The sequence below is a fragment of the Anabrus simplex genome, chromosome 8 (genome assembly GCF_040414725.1).
Source record: "Anabrus simplex isolate iqAnaSimp1 chromosome 8, ASM4041472v1, whole genome shotgun sequence".
NCBI classification, from domain to species: domain Eukaryota; kingdom Metazoa; phylum Arthropoda; class Insecta; order Orthoptera; family Tettigoniidae; genus Anabrus; species Anabrus simplex.
In genome coordinates this window covers 11,345,691-11,373,274 of record NC_090272.1, presented here as the reverse complement: position 1 = coordinate 11,373,274, position 27,584 = coordinate 11,345,691, and the positions used below count along the sequence as shown (strand labels likewise).

General features: G+C 39.6%; 1 protein-coding gene across 5 annotated transcripts in view; it reads right to left on the bottom strand.

Annotated features, from left to right (window-relative positions):
* Positions 1-27,584, bottom strand: part of Noc2 (Nucleolar complex protein 2) — a 219,037-nt gene that overhangs the window by 125,266 nt on the left and 66,187 nt on the right. For all 5 annotated transcript variants that reach the window (XM_067152694.2, XM_068229011.1, XM_068229010.1 and 2 more), the window contains exon 6: positions 14,231-14,388. In XM_067152694.2, the coding sequence (XP_067008795.2) occupies positions 14,231-14,388 (158 nt within the window). The remainder of the gene's footprint in view (positions 1-14,230; positions 14,389-27,584) is intronic.

Below are 27,584 nucleotides of genomic sequence, written 5' to 3'. Positions count from 1 at the left end.
CATTACTATCGTCAGATCGCATGACTATGGTGTCGATGAGTAACTAAATAAACTCAGTAATATAAGACTGAACAAACCAGAACATTCTCCGGACTAGAATGTGTTCGTTACATTTCATTCAATTCGTGACATTGTCGAGCACTCGCGCGGGAAACGATGTAACATAGACTTTTGTTCCATTATTTTTCAAGTGCATTCCTCTTCACAATTTCCAGAATACTATAGCCATCTGTTGAGATATGCTCAAACTACCTACAAGTACAGACCCAGGACACATCATAGATGTTTGCTCCGTGAATATCTCAAATGCCACAAAAATGTAACATAGACGTTTGTTCGCGCATACGACTCATATGGTCAAGAGATGTCACAGGAAGACCGAAAACAATGTCGTGAATAAAACCGAGATTTCTCGGGGCCCATCACCTACCGCTGGCGCGCGTACGAGATTTCTCGGGGCCCGTCACCCATGTGTTAATGACATTTCAGAAAAACCAAATATCCTAACTGACCTTCTAATTCCCATTTTTTGAAACACCAAACCAACAAGTCTTAATTCAGTTTTTCATAACATTCGCAGCACCTTTCCTCAGCAGCCATCTCCTTTCCCACATCCTTCGGCCCCGCCTTAATTCCCCCCTACCCCTTAAGCCCCTCTCCTTTCCCTGACCTCTCGCCTTGCCCCATCCCCCCTCACCCCTTGCTCCACCCCGTCCTTTTCCCTTGAATCCCACAACCGTTAGTATGATGCAAATACAATACGCCACGCACCACCGACTGGTAAAATGTGCCTGTCGCTCTCGTTGTTGCTAAGTCTCACATAACCTATGCCATTTGACTAACACGCTCTCTCCCTCCTATTCATAAATTTGATCTAATTTTATCTCCCATTTATTCAGGTTAACTTCATGGACACTGCAATGAATTGCGAATTTTTACCAGCCACATATTAAAAATGTGTCAGTTTTAACCATATCTTCATGTGCCGTCCTGACAATGTCCAACAGCATTTCAGCATGACTTTAACAAGCACTATGGGAACATTTCATTTAATTTTATTTACGTTGGTCAATGTGAAAACACCATCTAGCAGTTCTGCGTCAGCTGGTGGTTATTTACAGTGGCATCCAGTGGCTTGCATACTGCTAACACCACTCAAGTAGATTTGGTGATTGATGATCTGACTACAGAATCAACATTTACCAGTTCCCATTCTGCAATTGAAATTGTAACGATTAGCAGTGATGGAACTAACAATGGATAATGAGCATACTCCAGATGCTAAGAATTTAGAGACCAATTTATTTTTCAGGTTTTACGCATAGTTCATCCCAGATTTTAATGTTAATTCTGTGTTTGTACATTAGTTTTCATGTCAATTTTGTGTTTGTACATTTGTTTAGTTATTAGATGTATTACATACATACATTATCATTATAGACTGTTATGCCTTTCAACGTTCAGTCTGCAAGTCTCTGAGAATTTACTAAACGTCGCCACAATCCTAGTGTTGTGGCCTCATTTAGTTCTATACCTCTTATCTTTAAATCGTTAGAAACCGAGTCTAACCATCGTTGTCTTGGTCTCCTTCTACTTCTCTTACCCTCCATAACAGAGTCCATTATTCTCCTAGGTAACCTATCCTCATCCATTCCCCTCACATGACCCCAACACCGAAGCCGGTTTATACGTACAGCTTCATCCATCGAGTTCATTCCTAAATTAGCCTTTATCTCCTCATTCCAAGTACCCTCCTGCCATTGTTCCCACCTGTTTGTACCAGCAGTCATTCTTGCTACTTTCATGTCTGTTACTTCTAACTTATGAATAAGATATCCTGATTCCACCCAGCTTTCGCTCCCGTAAAGCAAAGTTGGTCTGAAAACAGACCGATGCAAAGATAGTTTCGTCTGGGAGCTGACTGCATTAGCTTCACTACACCTTGATTCAATCTCACTTACTATATTACCATCCTGGGAGAACACACAACCTAAATACTTGAAATTATCGACCTGTTCTAGCTTTGTATCACCAATCCGACATTCAATTCTGTTGAATTTCTTACCTACTGACATCAATTTAGTCTTCCAGAGGCTAATTTTCATACCATACTCATTGCAGTTATTTTCAAGTTCCAAGATATTAGACTGCAGGCTTTCGGCACAGTCTGCCATTAAGACCAAGTCGTCAGCATAGGCCAAACTGCTTACTACATTTCCACCTAACTGAATCCCTCCCTGCCATTTTATACCTTTCAGCAGATGATCCATGTAAACTATGAACAGCAAAGGTGAAAGATTACAGCCTTGTCTAACTCCTGTAAGTACCCTGAACCAAGAACTCATTCTACCATCAAATCTCACTGAAGCCCAATTGTCAACACAAATGCCTTTGATTGATTTTAATAATCTACCTTTAATTCCATTGTCCCTCAGTATGGCGAACATCTTTTCCCTCGGTACCCTGTTATATGCTTTCTCTAGATCTACGAAACATAAACACAACTGCCTATTCCTCTCGTAGCATTTTTCAATTACCTGGCGCATACTGAAAACCTGATCCTGACAGCCTCTCTGCGGTCTGAAACCACACTGGTTTTCATCCAACTTCCTCTCAACGACTGATCGCACCCTCCCTTCCAAGATGCCAGTGAATACTTTGCCTGGTATACTAATCAATGCGATACCTCGATAGTTGTTGCAATCCTTCCTGTTTCCTTGCTTGTAGATAGGTGCAATTACTGCTTTTGTCCAATCTGAAGGTACCTTACCAACACTCCATGCTAATTTTACTACTCTATGAAGCCATTTCATCCCTGCCTTCCCACTATACTTCACCATTTCAGGTCTAATTTCATCTATTCCTGCTGCCTTATGACAATGGATTTTATTTACTAATACCAATATAAATGGTCCATTATTGGACATTATAAATTCTCCAGCTAACTCACTCCTGGTTGCCAGCGTTTCGCCCCCGTATACTAGGGTGGGCTCATCAGTTGGTACCTAGCACACCTACCAAGACGCATGGCTAGTAGTGCATATCGTGGAGGCCACTGCGTAGGCTAATTGTAGCCACCAGCAGTGCCAATGCACTATGAGATACTTTGTCTCATTACCAAAAATTGATGCCTGCTTGGTCATCAGATGATATAGATGTTGATTCCCATAGGGAATCTGAAATATTTGTTCCGAATGAGTAAATTTATAATACCAATATAAATGGTCCATTATTGGACATTATAAATTCTCCAGCTAACTCACTCCTGGTTGCCAGCGTTTCGCCCCCATGTACTAGGCTGGGCTCATCAGTTGGTACCTAGCACACCTACCAAGACGCATGGCTAGTAGTGCATATCGTGGAGGCCACTGCGTAGGCTAATTGTAGCCACCAGCAGTGCCAATGCACTATGAGATACTTCGTCTCATTACCAAAAATTGATGCCTGCTTGGCCATCGGATGATGTAGATGTTGATTCCCATAGGGAATCTGAAATATTTGTTCCGAATGAGTAAATTTATAATACCAATATAAATGGTCCATTATTGGACATTATGGTATTATAAATTTACTCATTCGGAACAAATATTTCAGATTCCCTACAGGAATCAACATCTATATCACCTGATGGCCAAGCAGGCATCAATTTTTGGTAATGAGACGAAGTATCTCATAGTGCATTGGCACTGCTGGTGGCTACAATTAGCCTACGCAGTGGCCTCCACGATATGCACTACTAGCCATGCGTCTTGGTAGGTGTGCTAGGTACCAACTGATGAGCCCAGCCTAGTACATGGGGGCGAAACGCTGGCAACCAGGAGTGAGTTAGCTGGAGAATTTATAATGTCCAATAATGGACCATTTATATTGGTATTATAAATTTACTCATTCGGAACAAATATTTCAGATTCCCTATGGGAATCAACATCTATATCATTTTATTTACTATCCTTTCCACTTCCTCAAGTATTACATTAAGGCTGAAAATGGCCAGTCAAGGCCGAAACTAGTCCCTAGTTTAGTGATGTAATTCATTAATATCGCATATTATAGTACTGAAAAAGGTGGACCATTACGACATTACAGTAGAAGTCCGCTATAGCGAGTACGGCATATAATGAGAACTCCGTTATAGCGACGACTTTTTTCTGTCCCTTCAAAATTCCTATATTAAACCGTGTATCATCCTTCGGTTACAGCGGGAACCCTATCACTGGCGCATCCGTTATTACGAGCAATTAAGCGTGCGCGCGTTTTCCGTTACCGATATTTATGCACCCCAGCGATGATATTGCATGCGATCGATTACCTTCGGCAGCGTTTCCTCGCTATGTGCACTAGCGATTTCTCTCGTCGACACTCGAAGGCGATGTCGGAGTCGATTAGTAATACCCGTTGACAGTTGTTCCGTAAAGAAAATTTGAAATGAAAGAGAACATATTTTCATAATAAATGCGTAAATAACGTGTCCGATAATGGTTGTTAATTCATTAAAAATTAAGGCTGACTAAACGACCGCTTAATTTTGAGGCTAAATACTGCACTTAAGTAAGAATAGGATACACCTTGAGATATGGCAGAGTGCTTTTGATTTCAGAGGTTAGTTTATATTTTGTCGCGTCTGGTTAAATTACGGAAAGGCTATTATGAAAATTTATAGCGAGAAAGTTATAATTTCTCTACTGGCGCTTGAAGTGTGTTTTCATCATATGTATAGTACGGTTAAGTTAGGATACGTGACGCTGTTTGAATAAGAAAACTGAAACTTTGCAACAAAATGCGATCGATCATCTTCTGTACGGTATAGTTTTTTCACTTTGTGCCTTTGCGAGCTCTCTCGATGACATTCAAAGGCGATGTTGGAGTTTATTAGTAATACCCATCGACTGCTGTTCTCTAAAGAAAACTCAAAATAAAATAGGATAAAGACTGAAGAAAACGATATCTTAATTTTAATGTTATATACGGAAATTAAGTAAGAATGTGATACACCTCAAGATATGGCAGAGTACATCAGTGATTTCAGAGGATATTTCATATCTTCTCGTGTCTAGTTACGGCTATTTACATGTACATTTTTATAATACCAATATAATGGTCCGTTATTGGACATTATAAATTTTCCAGCTAACTCATTCTTGGTTGCCTGCGTTTCGCCCTCGTGTGCTAAGTTAGGCTCGTCAGTTGGGACTTAGCACACCACCCAAGACGCAAGGCTAGTGCATACCGTGGAGGCCACTGCATAGGCTATTTGAAGCCACCAGCAGTGCCAATGCACTATGAGAGCTATGTCTCATTTCCAAAAATAGATGCCTGCCTGGCCATCAAATAATGTAGATGTTGATTCCCATAGGGAACCTAAAATATTTGTCCTGAATGAGTAAATTTATAATACCAATATAATGGTCCGTTATTGGAGATTATAAATTTTCCAGCTAACTCATTCTTGGTTGCCTGCGTTTCGCCCTCGTGTGCTAAGTTAGGCTCGTCATTTGGGACTTAGCACACCACCCAAGACGCAAGGCTAGTGCATACTGTGGAGGCCACTGCATAGGCTATTTGAAGCCACCAGCAGTGCCAATGCACTATGAGAGCTATGTCTCATTTCCAAAAATAGATGCCTGCCTGGCCATCAAATAATGTAGATGTTGATTCCCATAGGGAACCTAAAATATTTGTCCTGAATGAGTAAATTTATAATACCAATATAATGGTCCGTTATTGGAGATTATAAATTTTCCAGCTAACTCATTCTTGGTTGCCTGCGTTTCGCCCTCGTGTGCTAAGTTAGGCTCGTCAGTTGGGACTTAGCACACCACCCAAGACGCAAGGCTAGTGCATACCGTGGAGGCCACTGCATAGGCTATTTGAAGCCACCAGCAGTGCCAATGCACTATGAGAGTTATGTCTCATTTCCAAAAATAGGCTTCAAATAGCCTATGCAGTGGCCTCCTCGGTATGCACTAGCCTTGCGTCTTGGGTGGTGTGCTAAGTCCCAACTGACAAGCCTAACTTAGCACACGAGGGCGAAACGCAGGCAACCAAGAATGAGTTAGCTGAAAAATTTATAATGTCCAATAACGGACCATTATATTGGTATTATAAATTTACTCATTCAGGACAAATATTTTAGGCTCCCTATGGGAATCAACATCTACATTATGTACATTTTTGGCGAGGAGGTTATTTCTCTACATGCATTTCAAATATGTTTTTATGATAGGCTACATATCGACGGCTTTCTTTTAAAACCTTGTAAGTCCGAATGCTCTTCCTACCCATTATATTCCTTAAGACTGGTCACGCCTCCCAGCCACATATTCAAATGCAGTCCATCAGAATAATTATCGTTGTGGTCATTTTCCTATGTTGATGTGTAAAGGAAAATAAACCTTAAATACATTACACGGTAGGAGTGTGTAAATTTGCCATGCAAACAACATCCCTACGATACGGTACGGTAAGGTCCATTTTCCTTTAGACATCGGCATAGGAAAATGAACAAAGCGAAAGTTATTCTGATGGACTGCATATAAATATACGTCCGGGAGGCGTGACCAGTACTAAGGAATATGATGGGTAGGAAGAATATTTGGACATACGAGGTTTTAAAAGAAAGCCATCGATATAAATACGTGACTGGGAGGCGTGACCAGTCTTAAGGAATATAATGGATAGGAACAGTATTCGGACTTACGAGGTTTTTAAAGAAAGCCATCGATATACGGTTATGTTAAGTGACGCTGTTTGAAGAAGAAAGCTGAGGTGTTTGCCACATAAATCTCTGGAGTGATACCGTATTTTTCCCAATCCAAGACTTTTTTTCTCAGAATCTCATGCGAAAACTCAAGAGTTGTTGCATTCGCGGCCTAACAGTAAGATAATGGATACCACTAGCAACTACCGCGGTAACCACGCTGCTTCTTTTCACACGCGCAGAAATTGTTGACAATAAACGACCGCCTCTTTACTACACATCGCTAGCCGTGACAACCGGTTGTGCAGTGCCTGTGTGTTTCTCAAATCTGCAGAATGGCATCAAAACATGCGACCCTTCGAATTCTTAGAAAAGCCATGGCTACTCAGTGGCAGAGTCATAACGCGTCTATTGTACTTAATATATAAGTAATAATAATAACAACGTAAACGTTTCCACCTTTTCAATACTAAAATATATTCACAAAATTATAAATTACATGGTACTAGTTTCGACCCATTTAAGGGTCATCATCAGCCGTATTGGAGCAAAGATCACTTTTGGCGAAATCCTAAGAAAATGTTATTTTAAAGAATGATGTTTCTTTTTATTGCTTCTTAGAAAATTAGGTGTCAAGTTAAGTGATATACATTGCTTTAGGAAATCGATGTCTTTGCGTAATTTGGCTATCTTTAATTTTAGGCCTAGATATTGAAAGGCTTTCTGTTTTGCCTGGTAAGCTACATCATTAATGGTTATGAATTTCATGTTTTTGGTCCGTATTGAACTGAGAATAATATATAAGTAATAATAATAACAACGTAAACGTTTCCACCTTTTCAATACTAAAATATATTCACAAAATTATAAATTACACGGTACTAGTTTCGACCCATCTAGGGGTCATCATCAGCCGTATTGGAGCAAAGATCACTTTTGGCGAAATCCTAAGAAAATGTTATTTTAAAGAATGATGTTTCTTTTTATTGCTTCTTAGAAAATTAGGTGTCAAGTTAAGTGATATACATTGCTTTAGGAAATCGATGTCTTTGCGTAATTTGGCTATCTTTAATTTTAGGCCTAGATATTGAAAGGCTTTCTGTTTTGCCTGGCAAGCTACATCATTAATGGTTATGAATTCTCAATTCAATACGGACCAAAAACATGAAATTCATAACCATTAATGATGTAGCTTACCAGGCAAAACAGAAAGCCTTTCAATATCTAGGCCTAAAATTAAAGATAGCCAAATTACGCAAAGACATCGATTTCCTAAAGCAATGTATATCACTTAACTTGACACCTAATTTTCTAAGAAGCAATAAAAAGAAACATCATTCTTTAAAATAACATTTTCTTAGGATTTCGCCAAAAAGTGATCTTTGCTCCAATACAGCTGATGATGACCCCTAGATGGGTCGAAACTAGTACCGTGTAATTTATAATTTTGTGAATATATTTTAGTATTGAAAAGGTGGAAACGTTTACGTTGTTATTATTATTACTTATATATTATTCTCAGTTCAATACGGACCAAAAACATGAAATTCATAACCATCTATTGTACTTGACGCTTAGTAAAATTAAGGTTTATAGACAGCAGGAATATTTTCGTGATGGATAGTCGTATTGTAAAGATACGTGGAAAAGGTATGGCCGGCAAATTTTCAACGGGTTCTAGTCGATATTATGATGCCAATTTTAAATTAATGTTTATTAAACACTCGGAAATGTAGAATAATTGTGCAGCTGCAAGAAAATACGGCACAGGCCTAACTAAAGCCAATATTTGGCGTTACTGCACAAAAAATGCATTCAGTGGTCCGCAACAAGGGCGCTTTAAAGAAGTCGAAGGTGAAATTGTGAGGTATGTGCACGAAAAACGCAAGGGCGAAATGGCCATACCGTGGCGCAATAAACTCATTCGTTGACTTTCAACGTTCGCGATTAGGCCTATACATCGCTAGCCGCTGAATTTGGCCGCTGCGTAAAAGTAACAGTTTTATAGATAGCAGGAATGATTTCGTGATGGATCGTTGTATTGTAGAGACGCATGGAATAGGTATTGCCGGAAACTTTTCAATGAGTTCTCTTTGGTATTATGATGCCAATGTTAAGTCAATGGCCCTCAAACCTGTGGAAATAAAGAATAATTGTGAGCCAAAAAAAAAAAAAAAAAAAAAAAAAAAAAAAAAAAAAAAAAAAAAAAAAAAAAGAGAGAGAGAGAAAAATACGGCGTGACAAAAGTCAATGTTCGGCATTTAAAAATAGTCTAAAAATGCGTAGGCCTACTGTACAACAAGGCATTCATATGATTTTACACACTTCTTTTTGAGCCTGATTTAAATTTTTTGAAGTGAAAATAGGGGTTCATCTTGGATTTGGAGAAATACGCTACTATATTTTTTTCAGAAATAAATTAAACATACACTTTTACCTAGTATTGGATTACGAAAAATAACAAACACGTAAGCCGTAGTTTGGATATCATCTGCGGAAACACAAGTTTTGAACAAACTCATTGCCGTTTCATACCGATTTTAATGTGCATGAAGGGTTTGCCGACTTTTATACAAAATCGGATATAACGACAATCCGTTATAGCGAGTGAATTTTTCGCTGTTATGAATTCTCGCTATAACGGACTTCTACTGTAATTTAATAATTATTATTGTGAAATTTTTCACAGCCCATGTCATTTTAGATGCAGAAAAAAACCCACATATTACACGAAATAGGAAAAAACATTTCTTGTACTGCATATCTAATGTAATAATTACAACGCATAGATAACTATGACCGACTGTACTACAGAAATACAAATCTGAAATGGACACAACGGAATCTGCACACCAACAGATGCAACAAGCAAAGAGGAAACAGAATCGGAGGAGGTATTTCTGCCATCTGTTGTACAACATGAGAGTTATTACTCCAAGATGGGCAGGAAAGTAAGTACACTCATGTTCATAAAAAGCAGAACACCTTGAAAGACTAGATCGGAAGTTCATATTCACAGGACGTGTATTTGTATATTTTGAAGAAATGATTAGCATTTGAACCATGTCGGCCCTCAGGTTCAAGGTCCACATCGATATATCGGTGCACCACCACCGACTGGTAAAATGTGCCTGTCGCTCTCGTTGTTGCTAGAAACCGAAAGTAATGCATAAGTGTGACTTGAGGATGCATGCAGGATGCCTTGCAGATGTATGCGAGAACCATACCGTCAAATGAGCGAGTTTGAAAGAGGGTGTATTTCTGGCATGAGGGAAAGTGATGAATCCATCCCAGAAATTGCTGCTTGTGTGGGACGAAGTGTGTCGTCAGTTCACAGAAGGCCGTAGAACACGACGAGATGGGTCTGTTCACAATTAAGTATTTATTTATTTTCCACCCAGTCGATACAATGATTGCTTAAGGCAATTTTTAATGGTCAAAAGTGGTACATGTTTCGTATATTATCAACATCTTCAGCCACATAACACTGTTTAGATGAAAAATATATAAATTGACAAAGTAATGCTTAAGAGGAAGTGTCCCGAAAAGACAGACACCTCATCCAAATGGCACTGCAGGACAGATCTGCGTCCTCCTCAGCTCTGGCGTAACAGTGGAACAGTGTAACATATCGTACACTATTAGGAGTGACAGTCCGTCGCCGTTTATCATGGTCTGGGTTACCGGCGTGTCGTCCACTTCTCCGCCTACCTTTAACTAATGAGCGTAAATGTCACAGGTGTAGAATATACTGGAAGTGGAAAGTGTTTATTGAAGATTTTATTTCTAAACCTTGTTAAGTAGTACTTACTGTATGATCTGAAGTGTGGTGATAAAATATTTTATTTGTATTCCATGTAACTACCTAACCTGTACAGTGTAAATATTTTGGTAATATGTGGTATTTGTAACAACTAGATTTCATTTCTATATTTACTGGAACTCTCCAGAAAGTTGTAACTTGAATTTTTGAACAGGGTGTATTGGCCTTTGTTAGTTATGTATTCTAGAAAGTATGTTCTGGAAATGGAAGATTCACGATTGTGCGTATTCGAGAAGTTATTTAAACACCGCGACCGAAGTAAGTGTTGTGATTGGTCAATCCAGGAAAGCTCCTGTGTTCTGATTGGCTACTCCAAGGCCAGGGTTCCCTTTAAAAGGCGCTAGGCAGCATTTCATGAGAGGTCTGAAGTCTGAGGTCTTATGTCTCTGTGCCGTCTTGGTCTTGACGTGCCGAGCCTCCCGAAGTTCTTGACGTCGTGAACGTCTCCTCGGTACCAGCATGGCCTGCCTTGGGGTAAGCTCTGTTTCTTTCTGTCCGGTTATAAGTTCCATTTAGTTTTCATTTTGTGTATCACAGGAGTTTGCCCTAATCGCCACTATTTGTTCAGGTGTGAAAAGCAAGTTTTGATTTCACTCTAAAATATCTTGTGCTTCCTTTTACCTTCAATATTGTATTTGTCGAATTTGATTTGTACTGAGATGCACTTGGTTAACTCTTTGAACTTAAAGCAAAGCTCTTGTCTAAGAACACTTATACTGTAGTTCGTCAAAGAACATACATAATGTGTAGTGCTGAAATTGTTCTGGAAGTTAATTTGTACTGACGATTTTGTAAATAATATTTTGAAAACCAGAGATCACTGTTGGCTTTTCAGAATCCGCAACCTTTGCCCCTCCATGGCCCTTCGTAAGGTTTCCCAGTAACCTTTCCACGTTCCTGGTTTATTATGATCAAGTTGCCCCTACTGATTTTTACCAGTGTTGTTATCGGCGGAGTTCCGCATAGTTCATCAGATGTTTTATTGTGTGTGTAGTGTCTTAGGTACGGTGTAATTGCACTTACTTTCCTCCCTTTACTGTGTTTTGTGTAGCCGCTGAAGTAACGGTTACAGCAAACATGCTACACTGCAATGGTGTATGGAACGATGTCACTGGGGAGAGGAATGGCAGCAGATAGTGTTTTCAGACTAATCCAGGTTCTGTTTGTTTGAAAAAGATGGCCGCATTTTGGTTCGCTGCAGAGAGGGGACAGGCATCACATTGACTGCATTCGCACAAAACATACAGCACCAACTCAAGGCCTTAAGGTGTGGTGTGCTACTGGGTACATCCACATATCACAGTTGGTGCGTGTCCAGGGCACTGCGACTGGTTTGACCTTCGTGAATTTCATCCTGCGACCCGTAACCATACCCTTTCTGCATGACACCTCAGACGCCATATTTCAGCAGGTCAATGCGCGACCACATATTGCTGCACGAACGCGTGCCTTCTTGCTGTCACAGGATGTCAGACTGTTGCCCTGGCCCACCCGATCACTAGACTTGTAGCCAATCAAAGATGTGTGGGATATGGAGAAACGACGGGTGCGGCGTTGTGACCCAATGCCAACCACCAAAGATGAACTGTGAAACCAGGTGAATGCAGCACGGATGGCTATACCCCGGGATGCCATTTGCGCCTTATATGCTTCGATGCCATCACACATGGAACAAGTTATCATTGCCTATGGAAGAGCCAGTGCTACTAGGCAACAGGACACATGCTGAACTGAAATGCTAATTGTTTCTGCAGAACATACTAATGAACATGTCCTGTGAATATGAACTTCCTATCACCAGACTATCAAGGTGTTCTGTTTTTTTTATGAACATGAGTGTACTTGATGGCAGGAGTCATAATTTTGCAATACACACCTAATGGGAAAAATCCAGGACTTTTACTGAATCAGCCGGGCCAAATTTTTCCACCATTGAATCTAGAAAATCTTGGATTTCCTGACCATACTACAAACCTTTCCAAAACAAAACCTTGAAATTTTGTTTTATAAAGCAGGCAAAGCAAAGATTTTAGCAGTTGTGTTCTGGAAAGAGAAATCCAAGAGGCTAAAGAAATAAAGAATCTATGAATTTAGAAGGAGGCTACGAAATTGGCAATTCTTGGATGCCTATTACACGCATGCCAACACAGGACCACTGAGTGAGATATACATTCCAAACGTCCTCCCGGGTTGCAGAAGTTCAGGGAAGGAGAGACCAGTAGCTGCCTGGAGAGACCACAGATCGAATATAGACATCTTGAAAGATAAGAATTTCATTATGGTCCGTATTGAACTCGGATCACAATTAAAATTAATAAAATTATGTAATAGGTCCACCTTTTCAATACACGTAAACTTAGTAATGTAAGGTTGCATGACTAGTTGATCATAAACGGTACCAGTTTCGACCCCAAGTTCCGGGTCATCATCAGCCTATCACTTAAAAACAGAAAAAACAATGCACAGATGAATAAACAGTAATGTAGAAGGTATAGTTTTTCTCCAGACGTAAATTCGTGTGGAGCAGTATAACATATGTGACTGTAGCACTGTGTTTTAAAAGTTACTAAAATCTTGAAGAGAAGATGAATAGCTCAAGGATCAGTACTGTAATCGTGTGCTTGATGTATGAAGATGCAGAAACAGTGACATTAATTTTTTTTTTTTTTGCTATTTGCTTTACGTCGCACTGACCAGATATGTCTTATGGCGACGATGGGATAGGAAAGGCCTAGGAATGGGAAGGAAGCGGCCGTGGCCTTAATTAAGGTACAGCCCCAGCATTTGCCTGGTGTGAAAATGGGAAACCACGGAAAACCATCTTCAGGGCTGCTGACAGTGGGGTTCGAACCCACTATCTCCCGATTACTGGACACTGGCCGCACTTAAGCGACTGCAGCTATCGAGCTCGGTGCACTGTGACATTAAAAAACAAATGTGAAGAAATTATTTCTCTTCACATTTGTTTACAATACGATTACAATGCTGATCCTTGAGCTATTTATTCTTCTTCTCTTCAAGATTTTAATAACTTTTAAAACACAGTGCTACAGTCACATGTGTTATAGTGGTCCACACAAATTTATGCCTGGTGAAAGAACTATATCTTCGACATTACTGTTTATTCATCTGTGCATTGTTTTTTCTGTTTTCAAGTGATCGGCTGATGATGACCCGGAACTTGGGGTCGAAACCAGTACCCTTTATGATCAACTAGTGATGTGACCTTACATTACTAAGTTTACATGTATTGAAAAGGTGGAACCATTACATAATTTTATTAATTTTAATTGCTATAGACGCCTTGACAATGTATTTGCCGGGCTGAGTGGCTCAGGCGGTTAAGGCGCTGGCCTTCTGACCCCAACTTGGCAGGTTCGATCCTGGTTCAGTCCGGTGGTATTTGAAGGTGCTCAAATACGTCAGCCTCGTGTCGGTAGATTTACTGGCACGTAAAAGAACTCCTGCGGGACTAAATTCCGGCACCTCAGCATCTCCGAAAACCGTAAAAGAGTAGTTAGTGGGACGTAAATCAAATAAAATTATTATTATTACAATGTATTCAACCTGTGCATAAGATTCATAAGACCACAACACAGTTCAACCAGAAAATTAATTTAACAGTAAATCCATGGAAGTTTCGTATCATATGGCAGCGGTACTACCATAAAACTTAAATTTGAAATACAAGGATGCTAGTCTGCACTTACCTTCAGAAGATTCTTTAAATAGAATTTAATGATGCTTTTGACTTTAGGCCACCTTTTGCACTTGAATGGTTGAATATTTCCAGAAGCAGGTAATTTCAAAAATCTTTTCAAGGCAGGCTGGAGTTCTAACACACAGAGCTGAATTATAGCATTAAACACTGCAACAGAAAGAAACTATATTAGACAATCAGAAATTCCGACAGCCAATAAGCTACTTTCCTCTTTCATTACAACAATATTTACGCATTCACAATGCAAGTGCTCAGACTACTTCGTACTCACTCTTGACTTCGTTCTCAGTTCCCTCCTTGTAAATCTATACACACGCTAGCCCGCTTGGTTGTCAAGTCTCTATTGTCTAACACCAGCTGATTCATCATCAGATTATTGGCCGGCAGGGTACGAGAGGTGGTATACAATTTCTAGATTCCATATCAAAAAGCCTAGATTGAATACCATAGTGTTCACATGGAGTCACAGCATATAATGCTATTAGTAGTGATCTGTTTGTCGGATGGCGACGTTAAGCCTTATAAGACCCCTTGGCGTTATTCGACAGGAGTAGACTATATGCCGACACCGGGTTTCACCCTCTCCCCCACTTCATCATCCTCCTCCTAGACGCGCAGGTCGCCCACAGGTGCCAAATAGACCTGCAACTCGGACACTCCCGGCACTAAAAGCCATATGCTGAACCATGGCACAAGGAGGGGAGATGGAAAGAGGCCGGTGGTATGCTCTCCAAGGTATATTCTGTTCTCAAAATACCCTTTAGTTTGTCCTGAGCTTGCATTAACAACTGAAATTGAATATCACAGGAAATGTTAGTTTTGAAAGTATGTCCAGTCAGCACTTCACAACATGATGAGTCATTTCTTCCCTCCAAATATTACAGCATTACTTTTCCGGTGTAGAACTGCTAGCTCTGTACTAAACCCAAGAAGATGGGTTTCTCGTTTATAGAAGGCAGGTACTAAGAGTAAGTGAAGTGATTTGATGATTCGCGTATCTTACAATTTATTTTTTGCTTTTGTGGTTTTTGTGGTATAATTAGTGATTTGGAGGAATGTTCTAATGACATATATTTTTTCAATGATCTGCTTTACATCGCACTGACATAGATCTTATGGTGATGATGGATTAAGGTACAGCCGCAGCATTTGCCTGATGACATGTGCTTACAGCATTTGCTTAAGGTAAAATTTATATTTGTATGTGTTTTGAAAATTTGGTAGTACTGGGAGATTTTAATGCTCCAGAATGTGCAGGGGTAGCTTTTCTCACTTTTACTTCCTTCGGTGAGTCTACAGTGTGTCTCATAGTTGCTAAGTTTGAGTGAAATCGTAATTCATTAATTGTATTCAGCGTTTAAGGAACGCCACAACATCATGTAGCAGGCAGTATGTGGAGAAGCAGAATCCGCCAACAATGGCGATGCCGACAGTTGGCGAAAAAGCATGGGTCATAATTATAACCAATTCTCATGTACCGAGCAATATTGTCAATGCCGATGAAACTGCAATTTTTTAATGCTGAGATCAACGGACTTATGGTTTTAAAGGAGATGGGGTCACTGTACTGCGTTGCAATGCAGCAAAAGACTTCCTCCCCACATCGTAGGAAAGTTTAATAAGCTATGATGTTTCCGTACAAGTACAAGGCATCTAAAAAATGCAAACATTACAGTAATCCAAAAAATAAGGCACTTGCACAGGGGAGCCAGCATAATTGGCCTTCGTCTTTGTATATTGGTTTTTTCTTTCGTTGCATGAGGTTATGTTTGCCAGTGATTTAACCAAGTGCCTTATTTGAATAATGTAAATTCATCTTGTTGGATTGCCTTTCGGAAATAGGCCTAGTCTTTTTCCATGGCATTTGAAAGGTTTAAACTGTGAATCAAGATGATTGCATGCATTATTGGGTCTTAGAATACTTTGTGATGCGGCAAGGTTTGGGATTTCTGAATTACAAGAGAAATGCATTGCGGGAAATCGTACAAGGATAGAGTCACAGTCCTGTGTTGCAACGCAAACGGAAGCGAGAGACATCATACTTCCTTCCCTTGTCATAGAAATGTTCGATGACCCACGATGTTTGAAGGGCATCAAGTACTTTTAGTGCAAGTACAAAGCATCTAAAATGCATACAGTACAGTAATCCAATGAATAAAGTACTTGCACAGGGGAGCCAGCATATATTTCTTCTCGTCTTTGAATAATTTTTTTCTCTCGTTGCGTGAGGTTATGTTTGCTAGCGAGTTACCCAATTGCATTATTTGAATACTGTAAATACGCCTTTCAGTGTAGTTTTTCTTGAAGCAATAGTTATTTCATTGAAAGTATTATCAATAAATACAAACATCACTCTTTAACCACTCTGAAAAAAGAAAAACCAAAAGATATTTACAAGGTCACTAACGTTTTTAAGAAACATGATGGAAGGAGCTTTCAAATAAGATACTTGGAACATGTCAATGCCCTGAAATGCAATAGATTTTCAGCAATTGGGCAACACATGTACGATTACAATCATAAATATTCCGATATTAAGCATGATATGGAAATTCTCAAAATTATAAATAAGGGACCCCTCCTTAACATAGCAGAGAACTGCTTTATACATCTAGACCAATATCTTAATCCAATTTACAATCTTAATGACATTTCCGAAAAACCTAATATTCTTTCTGACCTGCTCATTCACCTTTTCAGAACCTCAAAATCAAATAATCAAGGTCCGATTTTTCATTCTATTTACAGTACTTAGGCAATCTTTCATATTCCCACATCCCTCAGCCACGCCTTAATAATGCACCCCCCCACCCCCCACCCCTTCCTCTCCTTCCGCTTCCTTTCCTTTCTCTTCTCTTTCTCCCCACACCTCCTTCACAAGCTTCCTTTGATCCTCACCTACTCCACCCCCAATTCTCACTTCATTTCTAGCTCTGCTCAGCTTATTACAGCACGAAATATTTTCCCATATGACAGATTTCATTTAAGTATTTTCTTCCTCCTAACTTATCTCCTTCTTTCTTAGCTGTCATTTATTCAATGTCAACTGTATGGTCTGCATTGAACTGCAAATTTCTCACCACCTTTATTTAATTCTATATATATTAAGCCTCCACGCGCAACAACCATCGTCCTTCAAGATTCTAGAAACAAAATAGCTTTTTTCTAGAATCATGCTTCATATCCATGTGTAATAAATTTAAGAACATCTTGAGAAGACAACTCAGTTGATCTTTGAATGGAAAGCAGCATCTCTTAGGAGCCAGCCTATATTGAATTCCTTGACCAGCAACTTAAGGATTTCTATCTTTAACTACTTTTTTTATGTTATATGGCACACTGGACTTTTTACATATCTCTATCATAGAGCTATTTTTTAACATAGTACAGCACATCTCTCAAATCTTATCTCAGTTTCTCACATGGTATGTACAGTTTTGAGACTTTATGTGTCTGCACATTGTTTAATTTCTTCGATACTTATATATTTAATTTGCTTTAGGCTGATGATGTCCTACTGTTAGGTCAAGACTAGTCCCTGAACATATATGTAATTTAAACTCTGTACAATTTGTATTAAAAAGGTGGACCTTATTAATACATTACAGTTGAACCTGCTTTATACGTAACTGTGTTCTGCGTAATTCGTATTTGTACGTAATTTCCTTTAGGTCCCGGCAAAATGTAATTAAAAGCGTGTTAATTAAACCTTATTTATACGTAATTCGCTGTTATACGTATTAAGTGTCAGTGAAATATAACTGAGTTGTGCGTAACTGTAATGAGCACGTGCTTTTTAAAAATAAACTACTGTATTTACGAAGTTTCCTCCTTGTTGGCATAGGCGGAAGTAGAGCGGTCGGGTTTCGATGCTGAAACAGAAGACAAAGAGTTTCGCCGAGTGACATTGTTGACCCTTACATATTGGCGGCGTAACAACCGAGGGAGTCCACTTCGCTCCTAATCTAGCTTCGTAGTTTTTTACCCACCGCCAAAGATTAAGATACATTACAAGCAAAGTGGGCGGTTTCGGTGTGGAAACAAAAGATAATACAGTAAATTTGTTTGAATATCAGAATTTCTTTCGTGGGAACAGTGGAGAAGTAAAATGTCCACGGTGCCGGTATCTGGTGTTTACTGTTGAACAGTAGTTTTGTCATTCAGTTGATTAACCATGGAGGACAGTAAAAAGGAAAAGTAATAACCTAGATGAAAAAGTAAAATTTATACGAGAAGTGGACGCTAATCCACACAAAACAAAAACAGATGTCCCTTCAGACTTAGGGATTGCTTATACCATGCTATGTACAGTCATCAGGAAAAGAAACGTTATTTTGGATGAGTTCTTAAAACTGGGTTGAAAATTAGCAAAGCGCAGTCGTCGGCAAAAAGGAAGGTACATAGATTTGGAGAAAGCACTTTTCACATTGTTTCACCAATTGGTGGTGGCATGCTGAAGGCAAAAACGATAGATTTAACTAAAATGATGAGTATCACCGCTGATTTCAAGGCTTCATGAGGATGGTTGCAAGGATTTAAAGACCGTCATGGAATCACAGGGAGAACAATTTGCGGTGACTCAAAAGCTGCGGACGACGTCATAGTGCAACACTGGAAAGAAGAGGTTCTGTCGGGTATCGTAAGCGATTATCAGCCTACAAACATCTACAATTGTGAGAGACCGGCCTATTCTGCAATCTACTTCCCAGTAAAACATTAGCTGAAAAAGATGACTCATGCCATGGAGGGAAGAAAAGTAAAATTCGTGTAACAGTACTTCTCGCTACCAAAGCAGATGGATCTGACAAATTTCCTCCACTTGTGATAGAAAAATCGAAGAATCCTAGGTGTTTTAAGGGTGCGAAAACAAAACGTACGGAATATGAATCCAACAAAAATGCTTGGATGACTATGCTTCTAATGAACCAGTGGTTAAAAAGCTGGGTATTAAAATGAAAAAGAAACAGAAGAAGATCCTTCTTCTTATGGATCGATGTGCAGCACATCCATCTTAAATCGTTCTGGAGAATGTTCGAGTGCAATTTTTCCCTGCTAACTGCACCAGTGTTCTACAACCACTTGATTTGGGCATCACTGCAAATTTCAATGTGCATTATAGAAAAATGATGGTTCAACATTTAATAACACTGAGTGATGCAGAAAATGAATCTCTCTCCATTAATTTGCTATAAGCCATGGACTTTATTTCGGATGCCTGGAAGCAGGTTTCATCCTTCACAATCAGCAACTGTTTCCGCAAAGCTGGTGTCTTACTAGAAGGGGCTGCCTCCAATGATGGTTATGGGGACAAATATTGTCTGGCAATGAGCTAACGCTACCGGAAGGTGTAAAATTCGATACTTTTGTGCATTTCGATTATAATCTGGCTGTATGTGGAGAACTACTGGATGAAGAGATTATTGCTGATGTATGTCAACAACGCGGTTGTGATCGACCAGCTACAAGCAATAGTAACAGTGATGGAGGTAACGACTTGAATCTTGAAACACCTGTGTTAAGTGCAATAGATGTATGTAGGTGTTACATCAGTGCGAAAAGTTGTAGTGAAAATGCTTTGAATTAATTACTAAGTTTGAAAAAGGAGGTTTATACTCTTAATGCAAGAAAAGTGAAACAAGCCAACCTATCTGATTTCTTTAAGGTGGACCAAGTGCAAAATAATATTTCCTCTCTTAATGTATTTATTATTTGCAAGGATTCCATTGGTTTTTCAGTAAATATGTGATGTATTGTGTAAATCTGATTTCTAAGTAATTCTGAGTTACACGTAGTTTTTTCTCTTCCCCTTGATATACGTATAAGTAAGGTTCAACTGTATTTTAACTCTATCGTAATCACAGTTCAATACGGATCTATTATAATGAAATTTATTTCTGAACCATACGCAATTCCAGTGCAGATGTGCTTAATGTAGGCCTCAATTCTTTCTATCAACTGTCAGGTACACTTAACACAGCAAATACAACATTACTGAAAGTTTATAGTGGAAAAGAACAGCGCCTGAGCTCCTTCATTCACAATGAATTAAACAAAGCTTCTGGGTAGCAAAAGAAAGTCACAATCGAATAAGTCTTGAAAGGACTGAACATTTCTCCTTCTTTTCTTTTTTTCCTGTAGAAAATGATTTTTTTCATGATAAAGGCAGCTTTCCTGTAATAATTTCCCCTTTGACCGTAATTCGGTAATCGCGAGGAGAAATCCATAATAATTACAGACAATCCGTAATATTTGGCACCTCTGTAATCTTCATGGCAAGTATATTTTATAGCAGTGATAATGCATTTTTTATCTCCTCAAATATGTTCAAGCAAAGTAGCTATATCTGTCATGTACATATTTGCGTAAATACCACGCAGAACTCGAGGAGTGATATGAAATGTTTGTTTATGCCTACGATACTCTCTTGATGAAAGGAATTTTAGTTCTTTTTTTTTCTTCTCAAAACGGTCCTTCCTAAAATTAGGGTGCAGAGATTATTTATGTAAATACGGTATTCCTCAATCCTTCTGATACAATATCCTATTTTTCAACATAATCTCTGTTCAATGCTATGGCCTTATTCAACTGTATGCCTGCATGACACCACTCGACTTGTCGATGTAGGAGCCAATGTCGTGCTGCATTCATTACTTCCTTTTTATCACCCAGGTAGTACTTCCCACGGAGTGCATCCTTCATTGAGCCGAACAGATGGAAGATCCGGGCTCTAAGAACAGTCCTGTCGGTGATGTGATATTGAAACACGCCTCGCCCAACGACTCACCGTGCTTTTGACCACTGCCAGGTCTCCGTAGACATTCTGCAAGCTTCTATGCATATCTGTGATGTGGTGGTTTCCCGCCAAAAAAACCTCAATAACTGTTCTCTGTTTGGTACGCACCTCCGTTACAGATGCCATTTTGAAGGCTAGCTGTAGCACTGCCACGTATCAAAAATTAATGAACCTCTAGAAGACAAAGCGGGACTATTCAAAGATGTCCCAAACAAAATTCCTAGTTTTTAAAACTGAAATTGGCCGAGAAATAAAATGCATTGCGTTATATATTGAATGCTCCTCGTAGGTTAGCTGTATTGTTACTGCTACACAGCTGAAAGCAACAGGAAACTACAGCTGTAACTAAATCCTGAGGACATGTCACCTCTCCCTGTATGAATGAACACCTTCGTCCTGGGTAAAATATCCTGGAGATAAAATAGTCCGGCATACAGATCTCTGGGAGGGGACTACATGAGAGGAGGCACTCTTCAAGAAGATGAATACTGACATTCTGCCAGTCGGAAAATCGAATGTTGTAAGTTGGAATCGAAGCTGCCAACTTGAGCTCTACTGTCTGAGCTGCTCTGTTAGCTGAGGGAGAAAATATTTATTTTCAATTTGCTTTACAAATAGATCTTATGGCGATGATGGGAAGGAAGCAGCCACAGCCTCAATTAAGGTACAGCCCCAGCATTTACCTCGTGTGAAAATGGGAAACCACCCAATCTCCTGAATGCCAGCTGACATGTACGTGACCCAAACTGCATAGCCACTTGCTTGGTGGAGGAAGTACTGTACGCAGTTTTGCTAGTGATTCCAACAGAGCAGAAAGTGACACAGATTAAGCTCTCCCCCCCTCCCCCCACACACAAAAAAAAAAAAAGAATTTTTGCTTCTTGAATAATAAGATTTATTTATTTATTTATTGTACGGCTTTTAGTGCCAGAAGTGTTCGAGGACATATACGGCTCGCCTGGTGCAGGTCTTTCTACTTGATGCACATGGGCGACCTGTGCATCTGGATGTGGGAAGAAGAAGATAATGAGTAGGTAGGGTGAAACCTTGTGTCGGCACATAGTCTACTCCTGTCGAATAACAACTCAACTGATCTCTGAATGAACAGCAGCATCGCTTGAAAACCAACCTTTTCCGATTTCCATGACCAACAACTTAAGGATTACGCTCAATGGTTCTTCAATTGGATACCAGTATCTTAAAGGAGTCAGCATATTCTAATTTCCTTATCCAGCAACTCAAGAATTCTTTTATATAACATCCTTTTAGTGCGCACTGGATTTTTTTAATGCTATATGGCGCACTGGACTTTATTCATAAATAAACGACGTAACTTCGGCTCAGTGGTTCTTCAATTGGATACCTGCATCTTAAAGGAGCCAGCATATTCTAATCTCCTTATCCAGCAACTCAAGGATTCCTATCTATAACATCTTTTTAATGTGCACTGGACTTTTTATGAATCTCTTTCAGAGAGTTATTTTTTAACATAGTGCTGCACAATATCTCACATGGTATGTACTTTTACGAGACCTTACGTGTCTAAGTGTCTTTACATTGTTTAATTTCTTCGGTATTTGTGTTTTAATTTTGCTTTAGGCTGACGATGTCCTAGGACTAGGTCGAAACTAGTCCCTAATCATTTATGTAATTTAAACTCTTTACATTTTGTATTGAAAAGGTGGACCCAAATAATACATTAATTTACTCTATAGTGCTTAACCCCACTTCAGTAGAGATGCATTTCCAGTGTCCCCACTGTTTACGCAAAGTATAAAATAGGGCTGGTTTTACTCATGTTAGGCCTAAAACTATACATCCCTCTTATAGCTACAAAGTTCGGAATAAAAATGCGCAAACTACGCATATCATCTGCAGGTATCCACTATTCACATGCAGGGACATACAAGACACCATTGGTAATTCACCTGAACATTTTGTGTTATTCACTTCCACAGTTTGTGAAAAACAGAACATTTTGTAATGTGCTACAAAATCTCACCCAGCTAACCAATTTAAATACCATCTAGTGCAAAAGACCACTTAAATGTCTGAACGAGAGGTTAAGTTTAGGATAAGAGCAAGTAGGTTCTTAGCTATACGTTGATCAAATTAACACATTAATGGTGGGCTATGTTAATTAACGTAGTTTTGTATTGGTGCACGGGCGACCGGCTACGTAAATTAATGTTTTCTCACATTGCTTCATTCTTGAGTAATTTTATCCTCTCCGCCGTTTTTTAATCGAAATATTTTGTGTTGTTTACAAACTAAAGTCTTTGGTGATCGGAATTTAGATACATAAATTCTTTCCTTGACAATGTTTTCGACACAAGAAGTGTGGTTTCATAACACTCAGTACCGCGTGACCGTGTATTGTCAGGTGTCAGCATGGTGCGCTGTAGCAAAGACAGCTTGAACGATGATGAAATATTTGGAGAATTGCATGCTGATAGTTTATCTGATGCTCCTAGTATTTTATTTATCTATTTGTGTCAGTAGCACAATATAAATTACAGATTGCAAATTAGATAAAATATATATAATTAAATATTACATAAAATTATACAGTTATTTACAAAATATCAGCCCAGAATTTGGCCACGTTAACAGCACTGATACTAGCCTGTGCCAGATCAAGTTCTGTGCATTTAACAGGGCATAGAGGGCAATTAATAAGGTGCCTTGTCGTTTGTACCATGCCACATTCACATAGGGTCTGACCCCCCTTCAGGAGGCCCCATTTCTTCATATTGTCCTTTGATCTTCCAACGCCTGCTCTTAGTCTGTTCAGTGCCTTCCATGTAGTCCAGATTTCTTCATGACCAGGGAGAAGCTTTTCCTCCAATTTCAAGCGTTCTGGATGAAAAGGGATCTTCTGATTCCAGAGTAGAAGTCTGGTCTTCCTTGCATCTGCACTAGCAGGGGGTGAGGAGTACACAAAACTGTTCCACCTGGACTTCAATCGAGTAGGTGGTAGTTTGTGTCCATGTAGGGAGTGGGCTGAGCTGGTAGAAGCCCTTAACCTCTCCACATTTGCAGCTACTTCGCGTCTAATTTCAGGAGGGGCTATTCCTGCAAGGGAGTACAGTTTACCTGTTGGTGTTGGCTTCAGACATCCTGTAATATGTCTGCATGTTTCATTCACCCTGGACAGGTCCTTGACCTACAAGAATCACCTCTATAATGTGTCAGCCAAGATCAAGATTGAGAAATAACATCCTCCAAAAGCTGGAGGGTACATCCTGGGGTGCTAATGCTCAAGTCCTGAGATCCACTGCTCTTGCACTCTCTTATTCCGTCGCTGAATATTGCTGCTCTACCTGGCTTAACAGTGCTCACACTGGATTAGTAGACACCCAGCTCAACCAAGCAATGTGTATCATTACAGGATGCATCCGACCAACTAACACACACTGGCTTCCCACCCTAAGCCACATACCACCTCCATCCCTAAGAAGATCACAATCACTGCTTAACTTGTGGAAGAAAATTGAAAACAATCCTCACCTCCCTATTCATTCTGACATAGCAGCTTCCCCAGCTAAACGACTGAAATCCAGACACCCTTCTTGGCGTACTGCAATGAATTTACAGGACACCTCCTTTAATGTATCGGACGCCTGGAAAGAACAATGGCAACAGCAATCCTCATTACCACATCACCACATCATTGAGAATCCATGCAAGTGCCCAGATGGTTTTTCTCTTCCCAGACGGCAGTGGAGGATGCTAAATCGAATTAGGACCGGCCAAGGTAGATGTGGAGCCACTCTCTTCAAATGGGGATGGAAAACATCACCACAATGTGACTGTGGACAAGGGGAAGAGACAGTGGAACACCTTGCATTTGAGTGTCCTTTGCATAGTTACAGAGGCTCTATGGAGGACTTAAACTGTGTCTCAAACGAAGCTCTTCTCTGGCTATTAAATTTTGACATGGAACTTTAGTTATGAACTTGAGATGGTAGTTGTATATATTGTAAATAATATTGTATTCATCATACGCTAAATAAATAAATAAATAAATCAGGGCAACATCGACCTTTCTGGCATCTGCAGATTTATACCAAATGGGATTAGCATACTCCCCTGCTGAGTAACAAAGTGCTAAGGCTGTTGTCATTACCATATGAGGGTGAGCGCCCCACTCTGAACCTGTCACTTTACGGAGCAGGGAGTTCCGAGAGGAGACCTTTGCGTTGATGTTTGAACAGTGCTCCCTGTAAGTTAGAGAACGATCCAAAGTAACACCCAAGTATTTTGATGTGTAATTATGTTCTAGGACTTTGTCCTTCCAGTTCACCTGCAGCTTCCTTGATGCTTGTTTGTTCTTCAGATGGAAAGCACATACTTGAGTTTTTGATGGATTTGGTTTGAGATTATTGGTCTCATAGTAGTGAAACAAAATATCCAATGCTGAAGTGAGATTGTTTTCTACTCTTTCAAAGCATTCACTCTGAGTAGCCAAGGCCAGATCATCAGCGTATAGGAAGCTTTTAGTATGAGGTAGATGTGGCCGGTCATTGGTATATACAGTAAAACCTCGTTAATTCGAAGTCGTTGGGACTCAAAACTCGGACTTCGAATTACGTGATTTCGAATTAACCGCCAATTCGCAATTCAGAAGTACCAACCATCGCCGTGTTACAAAATATTCTAAGGCCCGTTACTGCATGCAGTTAACCTTGATTGATTCACAGTTTATAACTTTCAAATGCCATAAAAAAAGAGCTATTTCCAAAATGTATCCAAGAAGGTGCATTTACAGTATTCAAATAATGCACTCGGATATCTCGCTGGTAAACATAACCTCAAGCAACGAAAGAAAAAAAAAAAAAAAAAAGCACGATTTAAAGGCGAGGAGAAATCTATGCTGGCTCCCATGTGCAAGTGCTTTATTAATTGGATTACTATGCTGTATGCATTTTAGATGCCTTGTATTTACACAGAAAGTACCCGATGCCCTTAAAATCGAACTTTTCTTATGACTCTATCCTTGTACGATTTCCCGCCATGGCACTTCTCTCGTACTTCAGAAATGTAAACACTTGCCGCATCACAAAGTATTCTAAGACCCAGTAATACATGCAATCACCTCGATTCACAGTTTAAACCTTTCAAATGTCATGGAAAAAACTATTTCCGAAATGTATCCAACAAGGTGCATTACAATGATCAAATAACGCACTTCGATAAATCACTGACAAACATAACCTCACGCAACGAAAGGAAAAAATAGCACAATTCAAGACGAGGATAAATGATGCCGGTTCCCCTGTGCAAATGCATTATTTTTTGGATTTCTGTACTATTTGCATTTTCAGATGCTTTGTACTGGTATGGAAAGTGCCCGACGCCCTTAAAACATTGTGCTTATCGAACTTTCCTATGACGAGGGGATAAAGTACGGTATCTCGCTTCCATGTGCATTGCAACGCACTACTATGACCCCCATCCTTCACCATTGTATGATTTTTCGGCTGGCAATTTCTCCTTTAAAACCATAAGACCGTTTGGGCTCGCATTAAAATAAAGCAATGCAGTTTCACCGGTAATGACAATATTGTTCGGTGCCTACGAATCTATTATATAAGCCAAGTTTTTTTTTTTCAACTGTCGGCATCGCCAGTGTTCGCGGATTCTGTTTTTCCGCGTGATATTACGGCGTTCCTTAAAAGGTTGAATACAAGGGAATTCCGATTTCATTCAACTTAGCAATCATGAAGCGCACTGTAGACCCACCAAAGTGAGTGTAAGTGCGGAAAGCTACCCCTCCACGTTCCGGAACGTGCGTTCTATTATGACGCGGAGCGGATAAATTTCGAGTTGAAATTACTCTGTAACATATTATTGTTTTAAAATGTAAAGGCAGTTTCGAATTAAAAGTCTGAATTTCGGTAATGGGGCCGACATTGTACTTCGAATTACGAATTATCCGTATTTCGAATTAAACAATTGAAATAACATGCAAAACTGTATCTCATGTTTCCGGGAATGAGATCTTCTTCGAATTAGGCGGGATTTTGAATTAACCGATTTCGAATTATCGAGGATCTACTGTATATTGAAAAGTAAGGGAGCTAGCGAGGAAGACCATTCTTTTGTGTTCTCCATCGACTTCGCTGACCCTGAAATTCAACAAAGAATCGTCAGTGCTGTAAAAGGCAGCAATAATTCTGGTAAGCTTGAAATCCTTTGCAAGGCTGTACAGTTTTTGTAACATGATTTGATGTTGTACAGTGTCATAGGCACAAGAAAAGTCTACAAACGCTACTCCTGTGATTTTTCGGGATTGAAAACCATCTTCTATATACTGTGTTAGGTTTACTACTTGTGCAGTACAGTTCATGCCTGGCCTAAAACCAGCTTGTTCTTGGATTAACAAAGGCTCCACAGATGGTGCAAGATGATTAAGAAGCATTCTTTCAAAGATCTTGTAGAGGTGACACAAAAGGGAGATTGGTCGAAAGTTCTTAGGGTCATTAGGGTCCTTGCCGGGTTGAAGGACAGCAACTACTCTGGCCTTCCTCCAGTTTTTTTGAATGTG